The sequence below is a fragment of the Adiantum capillus-veneris genome, chromosome 2 (genome assembly GCF_014529385.1).
Source record: "Adiantum capillus-veneris isolate H3 chromosome 2, ASM1452938v2, whole genome shotgun sequence".
Lineage (NCBI taxonomy): Eukaryota > Viridiplantae > Streptophyta > Polypodiopsida > Polypodiales > Pteridaceae > Adiantum > Adiantum capillus-veneris.
Genome location: NC_140932.1, coordinates 140708704 through 140731519, shown reverse-complemented (window position 1 = coordinate 140731519; position 22816 = coordinate 140708704). Strand labels below are relative to the sequence as shown.

General features: G+C 40.0%; 1 protein-coding gene across 2 annotated transcripts in view; it reads left to right on the top strand.

Moving 5' to 3' along the window:
* LOC147463744 (uncharacterized) overlaps positions 1–7559 on the top strand; it is a 56316-nt gene extending 48757 nt beyond the window's left edge. Inside the window, exons 7-9 of one of the 2 annotated variants that reach the window (XR_015185330.1) lie at positions 6780–6837; positions 6956–7037; positions 7114–7559. Coding sequence is in view for 1 of the 2 variants with exons in the window: in XM_086490602.1 (XP_086346728.1) it covers positions 6956–7036 (81 nt within the window). In the remaining variant the exon portion in view is untranslated. The remainder of the gene's footprint in view (positions 1–6779; positions 6838–6955; positions 7038–7113) is intronic. The other variant, XM_086490602.1, reaches the window with a different exon arrangement.
* Positions 7560–22816: the final 15257 nt, after the last annotated feature.

Sequence of the window (22816 nt, the reverse complement as noted above, 5' to 3'; positions counted from 1 at the left end):
GAGAGAGCGCACAACACATGAGACGGAGAGTGGCGGAGTTCCACCCCAAGAGAACATTGGCCTTAAACCTTGTCGCCCTTTCAATATTTCTTTATATTGCTTCAACACAGTACAACGTTGATACTCCATCCTCTGCACCTCCACGTGGGAGCATGCCAAAGAATGAGGCCATAACACATATTTAAAGACTCTTGGCCTATCCAAAAGTAGTACATCAAGTTTTAAAAGCATCTGGTCTCCAAAAGCTTGCGCAGATGGTTGTCCGTACAATCTGTCATGTCACCATCTCCCAATGCAATTTGCAGAAGTCCGTGCAGCTTGCCACGTCATCACGTTTCTACGCAAGATTTTTGTGTGTGTGGGTGTTGGCTTTAATTCTAGAGACTCGGCCCCCATCGGGGCGGGGTTCCATAAGTTGGTAAAGACTTTCGTAAGGTTTTCTCCCACTCGCGAGGATCTGTAAGTTGGTAAAACTTATGCTGCCTCTTCTTCTTCTAGGGTTTAGGCCCTTCGGCTTGAATCTGTAGGTCAGTTAGGGTTGGGTATGAGAAACCCCAACCCGCCGGGTCTTTAGTGGCTTGACACGTAAGCAGTTTGTGACATCGCTCCTTCTTGAAAGAAGGGTAATTGACCGCGATTACCGTATATCTGCAAAACTACTCAAGTTAGCTTAAAAATTTCCGAGGGACAATCTGTTCTTATTCCAGATTGGAGCTCTTGATATTCCAGTGTAGCAAAATTAGCCATCACACTCAGACCGCGCTGATCTGTAACGGGTGTCTGGATGCACTAATAATTACATACCCAAGCAATCTCACCCAATTATAGGAATATTTAGGGTTGGCACATCACAATGCAACATGAATGCTCACATATGCATGTTATAAGACATAAACATATAGCTGCCAATGAACACTCCCCCTGCAAATAACCATCTTGGTCCAGGCCATGAGATATAGAGGCCTTTTATAACCAAACGCTCCCCAGACGGTAGCCTGCTTCACTTGGAGGTGCTGAGAGTAACCACTGCTCAAACTTCTTAATACTTCCCTCGTAAATAACCATCCAGGTCCGCGCCACGAGTAACAACAGAAACAATACTACCTCCGTAAATAACCAGACGGGACCATGAGTATGGGCAAGAATTTCTCAAGCATCAATTCCCGTCAATACCCCTCCCAGGGGTAAATCACCAATCGTTGGAACCAGTATTAAAACCAGCGTCAAACAATTCAAATCGGCACCAAGACAGGTTCAAAACAGAGTAACCACTGCTCAAACTTCTTAATACTTCCCCCGTGAATAACCATCCAGGTCCGCGCCATGAGTAACAACAACACAAACAATACTACCCCCGTAAATAACTAGAAGGAACCATGAGTATGTGCAATAATTCTCAAGCATCAATTCCCATCAATATCCCGCCCAAGGGTAAATCACCAATCGTTGAAACCAGTATTAAAACCAGAGTCAAACAATTGAAATCGGCACCAAGAGAGGTTTAAAATAGATACCATCCATTTCAAACAAATTCAAAACAGGATCACCAAAAAGTTCTCAAACAAAATTTGAAAAACTGCTAAATCAAACTGAAAAAGCATTCTCGACATCAGTCAAGCTCGAAAAAACGGCTAGCTTTCCATTCTAAGACCTGCACCAAAAATTAGGATTAGGTTTCTTGAAGAAATTTGTAGTCGACCGCAGCATGGTCCATAAGGTCAAAATTGGCTTGGTCAGATAGTGTTTCTGTAATGGTGATGGTAGCCTAAAGATATAGTAATTACTCTGGGCCTCCAAGGTTATTAGCTCGAGAAGGGACACCCGTTGAGAGATGTCCAATAATTTCAAGTTGGAATTTGCTAGGGTTTCTGTGGCAAGCATTTTAGGATAACCCACTCTGCCAGAAGCTGTCGGAATCAAAATCTGCTCTCATCAATGAGTAGGGTTCGTTGAGACGAACTCCTCCTTCTCTTGCAAATGGTCTTGGATTCTTTATGCCTTATGCCCCTCAAGACGGAGCGATGAAGACGGGAGTGCGTCCAATGGGCGATGGACTAAGGGTGGAAGTGCCTAGTAATTCCGGGGCAAGGCACGAAGATGGTTTGATAAAAATCTGGGAAGAGGTTCTTTAGGTTCTTTCTTGAGTGTCTTTTCTTCTTCAGCCAACTCCATAGCTTCCATTCTGTCTGCTCTTTGGAAGGACTGGTATGCTTTCAAAAAAGCACACGACTGGAGCTCTGATACCATTGTAACAGGAGGGCACCACATGCCAACACAAAAGAACAGACGAGACAACTTTAAATACTTCAAATAACAACGGAACTGAGAGAGTGTGCACAACACACAAGACGGGGAGCGGCGGAGTTCCACCCCAAAAGAACACTGGTCCCAAACCCTGGCGCCCCTTCCGGTATTTCTTTATATTGCTTCAACACAGTACAACGCTGATACACAGCACATATTTAAAGGCCCTGGCCCTATCCAAAAGTAGTACATGAAAAGCATCACGTTTTAAAAGCATCTGGTCTCCAAAAGCTTGCGCAGAGGACTGTCCTTACAATCTGTCACGTCACCATCTGCAAGTGGAGTTGTCATATCATCGCGTTTCTACGCAAGATTTTTGTGTGTGTAAGTGCTGGCTTTAATTCTAGGGACTCGGGGCCCAATCGGACGGGGTCCCATAAGTTGGTAAGGACTTCCTTAAGGTTTACCCCCACTCGGTGGAGATCTGTAAGTTGGTAAAATCTTCTGCTGCCTCTTCTTCTTCTAGGGTTTAGGCCCCCCGGCCGGGATCTACAAGTCGGCTAGGGTTGGGTCTAAGAAACCGAACCCGCCGGGTCTTTAGTGGCTTGACACGTCGGCAGTTTGTGACACTTTGATACCACCGGAACTGGTTGGCACCACATGCCAGCTGAAACAGACTAAAACAACTGAAAAAGATGAGAAAACAACTTCACACGTGAATTCTGAGTCTACATGTAAGGAGCAGTAGTTCTCCTTCGGAGAGTAGTGTTGCTCAAGCTGAGCGTCCTCGGTGGTATTTATTTATTAATCAGCAAACTCTCGAGTGACGCGTGTTTTGTGAGACCTCTCACTGATTCTGTTTTACAACTGGAACTTGTCAATTAATTTATAGGCACTTGACCAAAAGCAATCTAAAAACCACTGGTTGTTTATACAACTGCTTTTAAAAGCACTTTAAAAACTTATGCTAAGTCAATTGTCACCCAGAAAGAAACCCAACATCCAAATAGTGCCATAGGTCCTTTGATTTCAAATGCACCCCACTGAGGATGATCGTGTGTGTGTGCGGTCAGTCGGTTAGTGCTACGCCATGTCATGAGGTTGTAATAGACTCTCGAAAGCAACCACGTGGCCAACATGCTTTAGTACTATTCCCATATTGCTACCACAAGCATTATCCTGTCAACGGTTACAAGAGCATTATTGAGATGGAGTCAACCATAGGGAAGCAAACAATAGGTTGAATCCAATCCATGCCCGAGGTGCTTGCCCATGCATCGATAAGGTGGACCACCTATCAGGTGCAACGAAATTGAAATGTTGACAAGATCTAGACTTTACACTTCCACAGATCTTTACTTCTTTCCTTGCTTGAATGGGTGCTACTTAGCAATGATGGTTTCTTAGAGAGAGAGAGAGAGAGAGAGAGAGAGAGAGAGAGAGAGAGAGAGACTTGATGGGCTCCCAACCAACCCTCTCAAGGGCCCCCCACACCGTTGCCGATGTGGTATTTGCTTTTGATTTCATAAATGGAATGTACACACATGCAATACCTCAATGCAGACTCTACTGACTTGAATGGGGAATGTCGTTGCGGTAACTCTTCAAGATGAAGCACCTCCGGGCCTGATTTGATGCACCTTTGGATCCGTCTTGATGAGGGTTGCTGATGACCACCAAGGGGTAGATCTGGGGCTGATTTGCGCTCATGATGCAAGAGGAATCAAGGGTTGAAAGCTGGCTACACAAACGCAGTCGATCTGTCACGTAAAGTAGGGCTGAAAACACAGATGATGATGGAGCCAATGATGGGCAGCAATTGGAGCACCCTCGATGCGGCGAGGGAATGGCCGAGAAGAGGCTCAATGGGCTTCCGAAGGTCCGTGCTGAGCAGGGCAAGTAGCGGTAGTAAGCAGGCATGCAGATGCAAAAACGCTGGGCTGATATGGTGCTCCCAAACTTATGCAAAAACGTTGGCCAATGTGCTCCTTTTACATTGATTTTTGAGTGCGAGGTCGGGAATTTTAGGTCAAGTCGGGAAAAATGTGCGCACATGGGAGTTTTTTGACGATCATTTGACGAACGGATTGGATCGACACGTTCCTCTAACCTAGGCCTACGTGCATGTCATGTCAAATGCCCTATGAAGTGTAATAACATTTGTCAAAATGCTTGTACAATCCATTTGTGCAAGAGGGTTCCAAATTTGGAAAACCTAATCTAATGGACTTTGTACGGACATGCAGGTCCTGCGAACAAGCTCACAAAATTGCCGGTACTAATCGTCCTAGGATTCTAGACACTCCTATCTAGAGATTTGTGCAAAACTGGCTCTGGAAGTTGATGAAGCATGTCACGTGGCACACATGACACCACCACCATTGAGCAGTCCTCTTGAGAAAAGAGGCTACTTTTCTGACCTCGGAGGCCTTTGTAAAGTCATCCCAAAGGAACTTGTATCAAACTGTTGTGTGATCAGGCCATCTTAATAGAAGGAGGCACCTTTTTTTTTGCATCTGTTGGTTCGTGGAAGGTGTAGATCTTGAGATGAGATGGCCTGTTCGCCCTTATCTTTTGAAGCTTAGGTCGAAACTTATCTCCTGATGTGATGTTTTCACATAACAATTTCTTATTCCTCGTCGAGTGACGGGCAATTCCGTATTTGTACAGAGCTAAGGCATGCTTCTACTGCTGCTGCTGTCACTATCACCAATTGGCAAAATAATTGGATCCCTTCTTGTTGCCGGAAGATTTTGTTGCCTTTACCTTCACCTTGGCTGAACCTGCACACTTTAACTGTCGGATAACAGCGACTTGATCTGCATATACTTTGCATAACGAGCGTCCTTATAAGGATAAGAAGATAATCCATGAGCATGTTGACCTCAGCCTCATTATACTTTGCATAATGAGGGTCCTTGGAATGGATGAGAATATAATCCAGGAGCATGTTGACCTCAGCCTCTTGAGCCTCTACAATAGGTGGAGTGGAATGCCAAGTCTCATATTTTCTCTGCTGTCTCTTCATCAGTATCTGCCTCCTTTGTAACGTCCTCTTCCACCTCCTTGCATTCCTCTTCATGGAAAGTACAGTTTACTCGAGAGAGAGCGAGGGGCGGAGGTCCCCTCTCAGAAGCACTTGCCTCTAAACAGGCAGCCCTTCCTGTATTTTCATTTATATTAATGAACAATTGATTGTGCACAAACACTCTTTGAACCCACTCAAAAACTTTGAGTTACAATTGGACGTCCAGATTAGTACATCCTGGGTCCCAAAAGCAAATCATAAGCATCCACTAACAATTGTGGCTTACAAGAAACCAACTTGACTCAAATAAACCATGTAGGGGTCTCAGTAAAAGCTGTTGTAGGCCCTGGCTACCGCGTCAGCCGTCACATCATCACTGCCATGTCAGTAGGTCCCGTGGTTCACTCTCTTTCCAGTCTCCTCTGTAAGGTGAGGCAAAGCCAGGTCACCATCTGTAAGAGGGGCTCCCATGTTACCAAATGTGTACTCGCATCACATATTTTACTTGCAACAACACATACTACCACATGGTAAATAGGGGCTGATTTGCTGTTTAGGAGCACTGCAGCTCCCTTTCTCATTTCCTGTGAAGTGCTGGATTCCTTTCACAGGCTACAGGACACGCTATCTTTGTGTCAATAAGCTGCAAGGAAATCTAACTTCACTATTGTGGTTCCATTTGGTGTTTTATCTGCCTTTGATGGTCTCACAAGCCGGTTTCACTCTGTTTATGTATGTATGTATGTATTAAATATCTCAAAAGCTGGGTAATTGGAGGCACTGCAAAAGACAAATCAAAGCTATATGGAATCCTGTGAGCCCATTTTACAATTTGACCATCTCCATAGGTTTAAGTGTGATGAAAATGAAAAAGATTTCAGCAAAGAAGCTATCAAGAAGAGTAACAGCACTTTTATTTTTATCATCGGCAGATCAATAAAATACTAGGCCTATTCTGTTCATACGTTATGGAACAAGCAGTGTGTTGGGACTATGTAACATAGGGATAAACGAGGGGATCCACTGTCCACAGCTAGGGGAGATGGGTGGTATCTCGAGGCAGATGAAACCCGGGTGCTGAAGCTATATAAGAAGCAATCTTAGAGAGATTGAAACATGATTTGTGGCATGGTGTGGACAAATAATGACATGACATGGTTAGGACAGGACATGGATAACGTGTCCAAAAAAAGCCCTAATAATGGAACATATTAGAAAGGTTGGAAACTTTCCAGCCTACAAACAAGGGCCAAAAGATATGGGCTGTTAAAGCTGGGTCGCCCCAGGGGCAGTGGGATTATCTGCAGGTCACCTTACCATCAGGTCGCAGTCTAAGGAAGGTGGAATCTCATAGCAAAACAGGCAGAATTTTTTTTCTGAATTGGTTATTTCCATTGGCTGCCTTTCCCTACAAATAAGGAGAAGAGCCCTTCACCAAGAAAATAGCTAGTAGGGGAGAAAACTCACTCGATCTGCATGGCTGAGCTTTCGGGCTTTCTGATTTTAGGCGAAACACTCCGCCCACTCCCCTCGAATGCGACAAACCCAAACAAAGCCAAGGGCAGGTCTGAGACTATACATTTCTGACATCAATAAAAGGTGTGAAAGTTTCTTTCTAATGATGACAGTAGTCACATTTAATTGAAGAGGATAAATTTCTGGCTTTGCTTTGTTTTTCTACAGATAGTTAAGATGCACCAGCTGTGGCTTTCATTTGTTGAGTTGACAACACGCTTGTCGAATTCGAGAGGACCGAGTAGCTGAGGTTTGATGATAGAGGTTCAAAAAGTTTGAATGATTGGATGTTCATCATGCTAATCCTGAGAAGTTGTTTTTTGCAGATGCTTTGTAAATTACCAAGGTAGTAGTTTTTATCCTGGGACAATGGCAATCGTTGCGTGATTTTCGGTGACATGCTGTAGCGGGATGTATATATCCATACATTCAAGGGACTGTTTCACGCATGGAGGTTCCAATGGAGGGCTCAATGACGGACAATCTTCACTCATTCCCTGCTAACTGACCTTGTTTACAGCTGGATATTGCCATTGTGGGCATTTGATTCAGATACTGATTTTATTACTTGCCTTTTGAGGTGGTGTAAAGGTTGATTCTATTTCACTTGAATGCTTCAAAGGCTTGTAAAAGATCACGATAATTTATATTGTACATTGCTGAGGGACTTACAACCTAAGGTAAGGCCATGATGTAAATGTTAGGCAGCTTTGAACTATCTTGAACTCAGGTCAGAAAGGATCAAAAGATAAGCTTCCCATTTTTTTGAGCATTTTGTCTGTTTTCAAGTACTAAGCCATGCTATCACCATCTTCCTAATACCACATCATTCTTTAATAATTGAGGAACAACTGTCATACTGTTGAAATTAATGTTAATTACTAAGCCTTGTTCTTACATGTTTTCAACATCTTTTCAAGACATCACATTATGCTACTCAGATTAGAACCATGAGCAAAAAAAACACCTTTGGATTTTCAAGCACAATGAGTGTAAGCTCTCTCTCTCTCTCTCTCCAGAATTTGTACCCTTTTGTATTACATAAAGGCAATTGCTAATTAACAGTATACGATTTAACGAATTTCGAAAGGTAAACCCAGTTACAAAGATGAGGGATGAAAGGAATTGATCCATAAAAGGAATATGAGTATACCCCAATAGAGTTGGTATGATGGTAAGGCTTTGGCCTCTCACCTTGGGGGTGTGGGTTCAACGCCCCCGTTGGGTCCCCTCTAGAGGGACTCCTTGTGCTCACTTGGTATTCATGTTGCTAGGGCTCTTGCCCTAGTGTATCTGCCTCCAGGGGTGGGTTACCCGAGGAGGAGGTTTTTAGCTTCTTGTTACGAGTTCTCTTCGTTGTTCCAATACATGTGGTGCATCTACTAGAGTTATCGTAGATGAATAATCCACATGATGATAGTTTCTAACGCTTTCACTCTGTACGATCTATTAGAATTAATGTATGTTTGATTAGCCGTAAAATACACTTTTAACAACGTATAATGTTTCTTTCTGGTCCAAAAAGGTTCAATGAAATACTTCTATCATTGGATCCGATCATACTACCTCTTATAGACTATAACTTTTGTTTTGACGTAAGCATAGTTATCTTGCTATGTACCAAGAGGATTTGTACACACAAGTAATCGTAATCACTAAACAAAATATATATATTATGTTAAGCACAAAATTACAATTCCAAAGAACAATTTGTAGCTTATTTGGTCAGAATTAGGCGGCCATGGTGATACTTGCATGTGGCTGTTGTCCGATAATACTTGGCACTTGCTTGACTTATGTTTCATGGCTAATATTTGGAAGGGATAAGCACCTCCCCCTGTGGGCCCTCTGGTGTGTTGTTAAGAAAAAAATATAGACCTAAAATAGGAGGCATCGATTCCATGATGTCTTGAGGAGCACGTTGATGTCCTTGTTTATAGACATTCGACAATTATCCATGAACATCAGGCGCATTACTCATTGAGAGGTAAAACTAATATCAAAATTAATTCCAACGTTGATTAGCTATTTAACAACTTGCATTAAAAAGTTATGTGTATATGGGTAGCTAAAAGTACCAACATTTAAGGAGATCTCATCATTTCTGAGAGTGGTAGGACTCAATGCACCCATAAAACCAACGGTATCAAAGTGTGTAAAACGTATGTTAGTACAAAAACAATTTGTTAATTTGGAAAAATTAGCTTCTCCAAAGGATGTAGCACCCATAAAAACAACTCTAGAAGACTCAAAACTAATCAATGGTCAAATCATTGGAAGAGTTTGATCTAATTGATTCACTATATACGTTGAGAAGACGGCTTGATCTTGATTGCTTGAGAGAAGAAACTAATACTTAAGGGACACCACCAATACCACTACTCTTTTTGAAACCAAAACAATCCCAAAAAGCAGGAGGAATCAACAAGGAGAAAACTCCTCATTACACAAGCATGTCGAGTTCACACCTCACAAGCATAGGCATCCTATATGTAAACGCGCATAACCACATAGAAGAGGTTGCAAAACATACAACAAAACATAGGCACATCGTAAAACCTAACAAACATGCAACCATGCAAGAAATAAGAAACGAAGGCACCGTACATAGTAGAAAAAGCAACATAAGACACAAAAAAAAGGCAAGTTGTCTGCAGGTAGATGTGGCATTATCTTTCAATTAGAGAGAGAGAGAGAGAGAGAGAGAGAGAGAGAGAGAGAGAGGAAGAAGAAGAGGTGTCATAATGTCGTAGGAACTGTCCCAAGAGACCTCAAAGATCTAGACGTGTGTGCATGTGTGAGAGAGAGAGTAAAAAGAGAAAAATGGTATAATCTTTCTATCACCCAAGTGTGGTAGATTGGTTATGACTTTTCCCTCTTGAATAACAGGTATTGAGTTCAACTCTCGTAGGATAGATCTTTAAGGTCTCTTGGAATATTTTCGTATGACGTTAAAATCCTCTTCTTCTTCCTCTCTCTCTCTCTCTCTCTCTCTCTCTCTCTCTCACACACACACACACACACACACACACACACACACACACACACACACACACACACACACACACACACACACACACACACACACACCAACCCTTTGTTTACTTTTCCTTTGCCTTCAAAAAATTGGCGGGTTCCCACATTTACAATCGCACAAACACCCAAGTTTGATATGCAATTACTTGCTTTAATCTTTTCTAGAGCATAAAGGCTCAAATTAAACTTGATAGAGAAAGCTTTGCAATTGAAAAGAAATTTGATTTCGAAGATTAATCAATCTAGAAATACATACAAATCAAATCGAACTAGAAATTAGTCTTGTTATGAGCCAACAAGTAACTATAAAAGTATTCTCTGCACACTTTTTTGTAGAGCTAGAGAGAGTAAATCAGGTGTCACATAATCACAACACAAGAAATGTGGCACATTCTAAGCATTCTACCTCTTAGGTTTGACTAGGCTTTCCAATCACAATCCACATAGTACATATCACATATGTTATATCTACATGGCTTACACATAAGCACAGAGAGTGGATTCATACGAGATACAACAAATGCCTCGTCTTAACACCCATTTCCTCCAGAGTAATAGGTCTTAAGCTCAAGATTCATTGGATAGATCTTTGAGGTCTCTTTGACTAGATCCTACGATGCTCATAATGTGTCTGTGTACGTGCATGTGGGCGTGCCTCTGTGTTTGTGTGCATGTGTGTGTGTGTGTGTGTGCCTGCATGTAAGAGAAGAGGGGGAGGGGGAGAGTGAGAGAGAGAGAGAGTTTTGGGGAGAGTTTGCCTAGGGAGGTTCTCTTTTTCATTTTTTGTCTTTTTGGACTTGTGTGTGCCTATTAAGGGAGAGATGAGGAGGGAGTGTAGGGCTGTCAACATACACCTACATAATGGCACATTCCTTGCATGCATGGACAATAGGGCTGCAGTGGTATACACAAGTAGCTAGAGAGAGAGAGAGAGAGAGAGAGAGAGAGAGAGAGAGAGAGAGAGAGAGAGAGAGAGAGAGAGAGAGAGAGATATTAAAAGCGTAGAAAAGCGACCTTGATTTAGAGATAGTGGAAGCAAGAGAGAGACAGAGGACAAAGAGGAAGAAAAAAAGTAGGGATGAGGAGGCTTGACAAAGAGAGAAAAAGATATCCATAATAAGGTTATAATTGGATTATGGTTGGAGATAGCAGCAAAGGAGCCTTAATGAGTATTGCATTTGCCTAAGTATGGGCAATATATACTCGCTTCAATAAATATAGAGACAAGAGAGACAAAGGTATCAAAGACAAAGGGGCATAACAATCATATATATATAAATATAAATAAATAAAAATAAATAAAAATAAATAAATTATATATATATATATATATATATATATATATATATATATAGAGAGAGAGAGAGAGAGAGAGAGAGAGAGAGAGAGAGAGGAGAAGAGGGGGCTTACATGGTGAGGTCACCCAGTGGATGGAGCAAAGGAAGAGGGGAGTGATGTTTGGTCAGAGAGCCAAGCGGGGTGAGGTAGGGTAGAAATTAAGTTCCAGTTGATGTTGTAAGCTGTAGATGCTCAACCTTTCCCATGGGAGAGGGGGGGAAGGGAGGGGGATAGGGGTAGGTTTGGGAGGTGTGGGTGACACCAAGGGTGTTTGGTCGGTAGAAGTAGAGGGGGATGGTTGGGCTGGTGGCGCCCAGGAAGGTTAGCTGATAGTGCGAGAAGGATGCATGAGGAGTTGGAAGTTGGTGGCAACTTGGTGGATAAGCATAAATAAAAAACACAACTTGCTCCAAAGAACTTGCTCCATTTCCTAACTTGCTAACTTGCATAAGGAGCTAGAGTCCAAGGTGATGCATGAGGAGATTGTTATGGAAGTATTTCTCATGAGGGTCAAAGATCTCAATGAGCAATCAATTGCGATTGGTGAGATCATTCTTGATAGTACTCTTGCGCAAATAGTTCTTCATGCTTCGCTATATTCTTATCAGACTTTTGCATCCACATTTAGGCTTGTAACAAAGAGTAAACTTGATGAAGTGAAGTTTGATTTGTCCCTATATTGTTTGATGGTCTTGTCCCTATATTGTTACAAGAGGCCCAATCCAGAAGAAATAGAGATAAGCAACATGCTATTGAATAGGCATTTGTGGTTTCACAACAAAAGAAGAATGCCGTTGTTTTCACTTCTACTGATTCTTAGTTAGCGGGCATGTCCTCACAACAACCGCTTCTTCAAACAACAATATGTATGAGAAGTCTAGTGATAAAGCCAAGAAGAAGTTGAAACATTATTATTGTAGGGAAAATGATCATCTCATCAAGGAATGCTCTAAGCTTATGACTAAAGAGTTTCGAAAGAACAAGGCAAATGCATCTATTGCAAATGAATTTTCCAATGAAAATTCATCAAAAGTTGTGGAGGATATAGAATGGGATGTCAATATGACCACATGCATCATGGTAGAGGTTAGAATCCATCCACCCTAGCTCAAATTGATCCTTGTTTAGTAACATGGTATTAGAGCAGCCTAGGAGTTGAGCTAGGGTTAGCAATAGAAAATTTTGGGGTTTCTTAAACTAGTCCTTGTTATCTTGATTAACGTTATGTTCTTATGTGAGCCACTTTCCTCATTAGGATGATTAGAGGCTAGTTATATGTGTTTTTAGTTGAGAATGCCTCCTTGATCATGTGCCTAAGTATGTGACCATATCCCTCTCTTGCTTAATTAGCTATTCGGACAACTAATTGAGTAATAGGAAAAGTATTGGAAGCTTTCAACCTTCATAAAATGTGTTATTTTCATCCTCTCAAGTGCTTGTGTTATGTATGTGCTTATTCGACATTAAGTGTGTGTAAAGAAATCTCTCCAAGAGCCTTCATTAGAAATAAAAAATGCATTGACTGGAGGCAATCAACTTATTGATTGAGCCTGATTTTCTTTGTATACTTGAATGCATTGTGCGTCCGCTCTGTATGAAACGGTGTTAGGTTTAAGGGGAGAAGTTGGCAAGGTGTTTTTGGGGAGCTAAAAACCACAACAACCATCAAAGTGACGAGGGCCCTTACCCAGTGCAGACAGCTCATAGGGACATTAGGACAGCAAGAAGCTCACTCAACTTACAAGGCTCATGCATCATTATCTTGGCACAAAAGCAATCCTCAAGCAGAAACTCAGAAATAATATTGCTCATATAGCATATTAGAAATAATTTTAGAAAAAAAAACAAAAAACAAAACAAAATTTTATTAGCATAATCACTTACCTAGTGGGAAATTGTGACATTGACCTTGTAGCTCAATATGAAAAAGATAAGACTGGATCCATCATTTGAAGTTTTCCAGCATTCTAACGCTTACTATAGAGGCTAGACACTGCTTATGCAAGCTGCCAAGTAAGACCACCTCATGGAACAAAAAATTGCCACCATGACCACCATGACCACCTTTAATGGCGATAAGTTTTTCACTTGGCAGAGCAAAAGAATGTATTTGCTAATGCGCAAAGGGCTTTGGCACTTAATAGAGCCACATGAGGATGCATTTTCCACAGTTAGTGTGGTTGAAAATAAAAAAGCACTAGGACTAATAGCACAGTCACTTGGCGACGATGTTATTTCATATATTGCTGGCATCAAGGAAGCTTGGGATGTTCCAAAAAAAGAATTTGGTATGGCATCCAAGAGCTCAAAGACCAAATTACTCATGCAATTCTACAAATTGCAAAAAAGAGAGGACCAATTCCTCAATGAAAATTCATTCAAGTTTGTGTATATGAAGTAAAATGCTTCTTATGAACTTGTGATTTCTTGCACTTAACTCAAGATCGTGTTTATGAGTCCAAGCTAATCTATCTTTGAACCTAATTCGCTTGAGTCACACTACTTGTTTACACACCTCTCTCACTCATACATCATGGTAGAGTTTAGAATCCATCCACCCTAGCTTAGATTGATCCTTGCTTAGTAACAATTACATGGCATGACACTTCAATACATGCAATGAAATAAAAATGTGGATGCATGCACATTTGTGCTAGCTTCCAAATCCTTTCCCCATTTTTAGGGTTGACCCATTTTCCTAGGAGCCTTCTCACGTGGCTTTTGGCCTCTTCCATGGGATGCTACCGTATCCTCTTTGCACCTACTTATATGCCAAGCTCTAGGCTATAAATTGAGATCTTTTGCATGGTTTTTCTCTAGTTCAATAATCAAGGTTTTCTTTTATCATTATATGTTTTCAATGCCCATAATTATGTACACTTTGAATGGGTCTTTGCCGAATCCTATGGGGGAGGGGAGAGAGGGTGAGTGAGACCGAGAGTGAGGGAGGTGTGAGTAGAGGAAAAGGGAAGTGAGAATGTGTGTGTTAGTGAGGTTGGCGAGAGGGGGTAAGAGAGACCAAGAGTGGGTGGGGTCTCTCTCACTAAAAATTGTGCACAATGTACCACTTTTGAAGTGTATGACCTAATGTTGGCAAGGGAAACAAATAATTGTGTATGGGATCAAGGAGTAGATAGATGCTACAGGTAGACGACACACCGGGCGGGGGGGATGGTGGCAAGGGAGGTTGGTTCATGATGGCGATAGGAGATGAGAGGAGCTGGAGGTTGGTGGAAACTTGGTTGTGGAGGGGTGGGGACTCACTCAATTGCAATAACCCAAGTAGCAAGGAAGCTAGCCTATCCCATGCATGTTGTATAATTTGTGCTAAGTGAATGTGTAGAGAATGGATTGCTTAACAAAAAGCACAATCAATTCATTATCCTGTATATCCCAACATGCCTTCTTAGTAGTAGGCAAAATAATTCCAGCATTAGAATTGCTAGAACTTGCACCATCATCCACAAAACCTTGTCTTACATCATATCCCTACACGATTAAATTTGTTTTTGTTTGGGGGGGAGGGGGTTGGCGACTATAGGTGAAGAGGGGGTGGTGGTAGGGGAGTTTGGCTGGCAATGGCGGAAGGGGGTGAGAGGAGCTCAAGGTTGGTGGAAACCTGGTAGTGGAGGTGGGGTTTTTTTTTTTTTTTTTTGGGGGGGGGGGGGGGTGACTTGCTCCATTGCATCCCCCAAGTAAGCAACATTTGACAAATTTGCACACGTGCATCCAAGGAAGCTAGCCTATCCCATGCATGTTTTGTTATTCGTGCTGAGTGAATGTGTGGAGAAATAGCTTAGCAGAAAACACAATCAATGCATGATCCTAGATATCCCTAGCATCCTAGCATGCCTGTTCAGTAGTAGGCAAAACAACTCTAGCAATAGAACTGTTAAGACTTGCACCATCATCCAAAGAACTATCAAAGTTGATGATGCGAAAGCGATGAACCAAGGGGGGGGGGGGGGGGAGAGAGAGAGAGAGAGAGAGAGAGAGAGAGAGAGAGAGAGAGAGAGAGAGAGAGAGAGAGAGAGAGAGACTTCTACACCAACCAACCTTGGCAATGAATTAGTATATTTTACAATTGGGGCTAGGTGTGCTTATATACTCACCTTAGAAAATTGCCCTACCCAAGAATTGACAAATAAATAAAATAAACACCTAAAGCCAAAATAAATATTGGGATCACATTGGGCTATTCACTTGAGATGCTATAAACTTTAACACCCTCTTTGTAGCTCATAGTGGACATAAATGGTGAGACCAAGTCAATGAAGAAGCTACCATGGACACTTCAACAACAGCTATTTGCTATTATCAATGTGTCACCTAAGAAGAATGCCATCTTGAACACTAGTTGTCTCATAGAAAATTGAAATGTAGACCACACAATGTGCAAGAATCCCCATTCATAAACTGTGAACACATTGCGACCAAAATTTCGTAGATAATAAATTTTGAAACACATCATGTCCAGAATCCAGCCAACAACAATGGATTGACACGCACACCCATAGTGTTTTAGATACGTCAAATTAATTCCTTGCTAGATGCATAAGCATTGAACTTCAACCCACAGGCTCAAACATGGTAAAGTCCAACACATGGGTCCAAATTATTTGTAGGAAGCACTCTTTGGCCCTTCTCTACCACTCACAAGCCTCTCCCCGACTGAAGCTAGTGGTGGCAATGACATCCACTTGACTAGAAGGCTCAAGCTCTTGCATGTGTATTCTCTACCATACCAGCAGACCCCTTGGTATCCTTCCCTGAGTCATTATCACTGCTTTCCTCATCATGATTTCCTTTTCCTTTGTCTTTGCCTTTTAATCTACAATCTTTAAGTATATGACCACGCTTCCCACAATTGTAACGATGGCTAGTGGACTTCTTTCCAGAATTCAAAGCAGCAAGTGCTTCGCCACCTTTGTCAACAACTTGAATTTTGCCTTGAGTGATCAACATGTCTTCCTTCTCAATGAGAAAAGAGATAAGATCATCCAATTGTAGCTTTTCCTTTGTGATTTGTAGTCGGTGTCCTAGACACCATTTTGTACTCCTCAATAAATTTCGTGAGTACCAAGCAACTAATTGAGTAATAATCATTGCGTTTTTCATAGCCAATAGTTGATCATGAATAACCTTAGCCTTCATAAGAAAAGAGTGCATGGAACTCCGGGTTGGAAACTTGATGGAAAATAACCGTCCAAGAAGGGTGACCTCTTGCATAGTAGAATCTTGATCAAAATTTTTTGACAAGCTTGAACCACATATCATTGGCAGCCTTCAAAGTTTGTATGGCTAGAGAAATTTCCTTCGTAAGAAATTGTGCAATGGCCTACATTGCCTTTGCATTGCTTGCATCCCAATCAACACATGATTTAGATGCTTCTCATCCTGAAGGCGGGTATACTGTTGGTATCCCTCATAGGAAAAGGCTATGAGACATCAGCTATATCCCATAAGCCTTTCTACATGAAATAGAGTCGCATGATCAAATTATAATGAGCATAATTATCACCGTTCAGTTTGTCACTGGTGCTCAAGCAAGGGGACGTCGTGTTGCAAGTGCAAGACCTAGAAATAAATATTCTCCCTTCCTGCACTTCAAATAAATATTGTCCCTTCTTGCACTTCAAAGAGGCCTCAAAGAATATCCCAAGATGCTCCTCAAAACGCTTTTTTCCCCCTTGCAAGACACCTTCTTAATCTTGAAGCCAATTAAAAACTCCTTTGATGCTCCTCTCTGAACTCCAGCTCCCAAAGTAGGCAACTCTACAGCATTTTGAAAACGCTCAAATCAAGTAATAGGGGGACCACAAGGAGGAAAGAAGAAGGTATTTTAAAATGCCATTGACAGTGAGGGGGTAGAAGATGCAACATTCTGAAACACTACATATAGGGGGGAAAGAAATGTCATTGCCACCAAGGAGCTCAACTGGGATCATTTTAAAATGCTAGCAATGGGGGGGAATTGGTTACCGTCAGGGGGTGTAGTGCCAAGGTCCTCCAAGGAAGGGGACATTGATAGCATTAAGAAAAAATGCCAAGAAAACCCCAACATTTTAAAATGTAGCCAGTGAGGGGGTAGAAATGCCAAGGGATGAGGGGAGGACGAAAGGGCTCCGGATCTTCTCAACACATGCTAGACTCCTCTAAGCCTTTGATAAAATCTCAAAGTTGACAATGTCGAAGCGATGAACCAAGGAGGACAAGCAAGTACGAGAGAGAGAGAGAGAGAGAGAGAGAGAGAGAGAGAGAGAGAGAGAGAGAGAGAGAGAGTTTTGAACCAACCAACCTTGGCAATGAATTATTATGTTTTTCAAATGGGGCTAGGTGTGCTTATATAGTCACCTTAGAAAATTGTCCTACCCAAGATTTGACAAATAAGTAAGAAAAATACCTACATTCAAAATAAATATCGGGATCACATGGGGCTATTCACTTAAGATGCTTTAAACTTTAACAAGAACTTTTCTTACATAATATCCCTACAATGTTCCAAATGTCTTTTATAACAAGTAGATGTCGCATCATGTATGCCCAAAGTGGGTTGTTGTCTCCATCTAGTTTCTCCTCAATAGACAACATACAAAAAACATCATTGTCATCGTTCATGGTCTGTGACTACATTTTGATGCAAGAATTTCCTATTTCAAAGAAAAACTACACAAAGCTTACATGTGCTATATACCACAACCCACATCATACTACAAAGTGTTTATTTTGCAATAAAATGCATTGTCAAAAAAGCTACACAAAGGGCCTATAGTGGAAAAAGAGCTCAAAGTGAGCTTGAATCAAAATTTTGATAGCCCTTGAATGAAATATCTTACCAAAAGATTATGTCACCCTATAAACCCTCACCAAAAAATAACCTCAATTGAAGAATGTAAGCCAAAAGGGTGTTGGCAATGCTATCTTGGATGTCAAAGCTTACTCTGAACCAATTATTGGAAACACAATTTCTAGAGTACACTTGAAGATGAAGTAGATAAAGGGGAAGCTCAAAAGCACAAAGCATAAGAAGTAGCATTGATGAGTGTGTCAATACAAAGATAAGCTTTCCCTATAGTGATAGGCATATAGATAAGTCAAGGGGCAAGTTTTTTTGGGGCTATATATGGCTCACTCTACTCAACTTGGTCTCACCGATATATATGTATCTTTGTTCTCAATATGAATCAGTCTTTGGGAGCGTACATGGTGTGTCTCTCGTCTTATCTCTCTCCGTCCCTCTCTCTCTTTCTCTCTACATCTCAACATGGTATCAGAGCAGTAACGATCACGCGCGATTTGACTCATGGTGAAGAAACATAGCATATATATGTGGTTTTCTTTTAAGATTCATAATTCGTGCAAATTTTATTTTTGAGGATTGATTCTTGTTCATAGTGATTTTTTTGTGTTTAGAGGAATATAATTAGTGTTTTATGTAGCATTTATTGGTCATTGATGTGGTAAATTCTTAAATATGTTTACTTATCAATTTTTGTTTTGACACCCTCAATTCTATCTCAAATTTTTAGGGTCTTTTGCTCGGACAAACGGGAAGACAAAACATTTTTGCCTACTTGCGCTCTTCAATTTGAGTCCTAAGTTTGTAGCAAAAAGTTATGTTGTTTTTAGTACAATCGAGCTTGATGCAAGTTTTGTTTTCATGAAGCATCTATGATTGTTTTGCTATTTTTAACATCAACTTTTTAAAGAAAATTTAGAATTTTATTAATCATATTGTGGCTGCCAATGTTGAGTCTCACGTCAGTTTTTTTTTTAGGACTCTTTTATTATTGACATTCCTTTTATCTCCTTTTTTGGGTGCCATTTCTCACCATATTTGAACGTTCATCAACATTTTTCTAGCATACTTCTTTTATTTATTATTGGCAAAGTACGATCGTGATATTTCTCTTGTCCTAACTTACGGCCTTCCTCATATATGGTGTGTAGATTTTGCGATCTTATCTTATGCGACTTATTACAATTGGATATGGCTATGACTATTCTTGTCAATGGTTTTCCTTCTGACCATGATTCTATTTCTCCTTTTCAAGGCCAATGATTTTTTGGTTGGAAAGAAAATATGTTAATTCTTGAAGGCGATGAACTCTCTGATGTTGATCTTGGAAATCATCTACGTCCGTCTCAACCTATTGATCCGAATCATGACAACGTTCTTATCACTGAAGGACCTGTATTTGAAGACTGACATCTTGTAAATATGGATTGGTAATGACGTGATAAAGCAACTCATCGATATATTCTTTCTACTCTTACTGATTCTCTTTTGCTTGATGTGTATGAATTCCCTACTTTCCATGACATATGAAAGTACCTTATTGCAAACTTTTAAAAGAAATCTCTTACAGAAATACTTTATTTGAGAGGTTTTCTTACCGAGTTACAATATGATTTTGGTACTACGTATATGGATTGGCAATGGCATGATAAAGCATCTCATCGGTATGCTCTTACTAATTCTCTTTTGCTTGATGCGTATGAACTTCCTACTTCCCACGACATATGAAAGTACCTTATTGTAAACTTTTAGAAGAAATCTATTACATAAATACTTTATTTGAGAGGTTTATTTACCAAGTTACAAGTTACAAAAATTGATACTACTATGACGAGACATATTGAGTCTTTCAAATCTATTATCAATCAACTTGCTACTATCGGTGATTCTATTCTACAAAAATAGTTTATTACATTTCTCCTTGATACGGTGAAGGACTCTTCCTATGATAACATTGTTACCATTCTTTCTAATAAGGACACTTTGGATTTTGATCAAACTTGCATATATTTAATTGAATACTCTCAATGTCAAGAACGTTGTAATGTTGGTCATGATGCAACTATGATTTCACAAGAAGAGACCGAGTCACAATAGCTGGAATATGTTTTTTATGTTTGAAGGTGTCCATTTTAACGACGAAACCGCATAGGTGGTCGTCGTGGTAATAATTTCTCTCATCTTAAATTTTCTAACAAGCATTCTTCTTATTGCAACAAAAATGGCTATACTGAAGATGATTGTTAGCCACGTCAATATGATGAAGAACACAATATTACCACTAAACAACCGCATTTATCTAGAGATTCTTCTTCTTCTTGTGATTATTGTGGATGGTTTGATCATCCCACTCACATGTGCTTCAAGCACCAATTTGTTGATGAACATCATCCTAATACTGTACAAAAAATAAGCTGTGTTTTATGATCAGTTCCTCTAGATAGAATACTTCATGTACGTGATGGCTCACTTTTAATTATCAACTCCTGGTGCTACATGAATTATGACATATCAATCTAAGTGGCTACATAACTATCGTCCACTACTTGTTCAGCATGTTGTTTATCTTGCTGATGATGCAACTTGTCAAGTAAAGGGTATTGGAGATCTATATCTTGTTACCTTATCTTCTTCCACTCGAGTGTTGAGAGGGGTGCTACATGTTTTAGATCTTCAAAGTAATCTTCTTTCAGTTGATAGACTTATCGATCTTGGTCTATTTGTTGGATTTAATGTTATTAAATGCCATATTGAGTAAGATGGACAGACTATTGTGACTTCTTCTCAAAATGGTAATTTGTTTGAACTCTCTCTCAATGATGTTGTAGAAAATGTTGTCACTTCTCCCCAGGTGATCATGATTGCAAGGCATGGAATCATCGCTTTATTCATGCTGATTTCTCAAATCTCCTTGGACTTCATTGTCGTGATTTTGTTCATGGTAATGATCTTCAAGCTCATCCCCGATGGGAAACCATGAGTTTTGTGCTCTCAATGGGAAACACAATTGCAAACCCTTTCCTCTCTCAAATAAAACTCATTATCATGATATATTGAATCTTGTTCATACTGATATATGTGGATCTCTACCTTTATCGATATCACAACATTGTTATTTCATTATGTTTTTTAATGGTTACTCACGGTATACCACTATTTTTCTTGCTTAGACAAAAATTGAGGTCTTATCTATTTTCGAACAATTTCACAAGGCTGTAGAACTTCAAATTGGTCGTCACCTCAAGAAACTTTGCAGTGACAATGGAGGTGAATATGTTTCTTGAGAGTTTACTAGTTACTGTGCTGACAGTGATATTCATAATGAGGCATATTATTCCATATTCACCTCAATAGAATGGTATTGCTGAATGAAATAATTGCAATATTCTCAATGCTATAATATGTATGATGACTCATTGTGGACTATCTTGTGTTTTTTGGGCTGATGTTACTTTGACAATAGTATTTATTTAGAGTCATCTTCCTACTGCTACTCCTTATAGTAAGATATCCATCACAACATGGACATGTGAATTTCCTTATGTATTTCATTTTTTTAGCCTTTGCATGTATTGCTTAAATTCATGTTCAAAGAAACATGAACAAAGCTTGATGCTCCTCGTCTTAAAGTTGTTTTTATTGGATATTCTAACACTTCTAAAGGCTACAAATTCTATGACTCCTCCTTCAAGAAAGTAATCATGAATCGTGATGCTACTTTAATGAACAACCTATGGAAAACTCATGATCCATGGATGATGCTGATGATACTGAACCTTTGCTTCAAGATTTTCCATTTCTTTTAGATTATGAATCTCTTCCTAAAGAGCAGCTTTTCTTTTGTTGACATATTTGTTGATCTGCCTATTGATTTCAAACATGGTTCTTGTTATGTTTATGTTGATGATATTGTTAATAATGTTTTCTCTACTTATGAAGATCCTATCACTTATAATGAAGCTATCTCTTCTAAAAAAAAAGATCAATGGCAAGAGGCTATGGAAGCACATTACGATTCTCTTATCTCTAAAGGTACATGGATACTAATTGAACTGTCTCCTAATCGTACAACTATCAAGTGTAAGTGGGTGTATAAGACCAAAAGTAAAAGCAGATAGATCTTTTGATAAATTCAAAGCATGTTTAGTTACCAAAGGCTATTGTCAAATTGCTAATGTTGATTATCAAGTGACTTTTTCATCGACTCTTCATATTACAAGTGTTCAAGTCTCATTGACATTTTCTATTGGATTTTAATTTAGAGACTCACCAAATGGACGTGCAAATTTCTTTTCTGAATGGTGATTTGAATGAGGAAATTTATATGGAGTAGCCAAAAGGATTTGTTATTCCAGGCAAGGAAGAACTTGTTGCTCAAATTCATACTTGGCATTATATGGTCTCAAACAAGCTTTATGGGCCTGGTATATAAATTTTGATCTTTTTCTCACTTCTAAAAGATTTATCTCTTTCTTTTTATACCCCAAATTATATATAAAATGCCAAGGTAATTTTGTGATTCTTGCTCTTTATATGGATGATACCATCCTTGTTTTTAATGATTTGGGATTTCTTCAGCAAGTCAAGAAGTTGTCTTGAGCATGTAATGTGGTGGATCTTGAAGAGCTTCACTCATATCTTGGCATTCAAATTCAAAGGAGCCGCACAAAACATATTTTGTTACTTTGATAGTCAAAGTCTATTGCAGACACTATTCAAAAATTTGGTTTGGAATTTGCACATTGGGACAACACTCCTTGTCTTGCGAGTTCTATGAAAAACACTTTTGAAAGTGGTGGTCATCTTGTCACAAATCAACGTTATGCTAACTTGATTGGATGTCTTCAGTTTGTTGG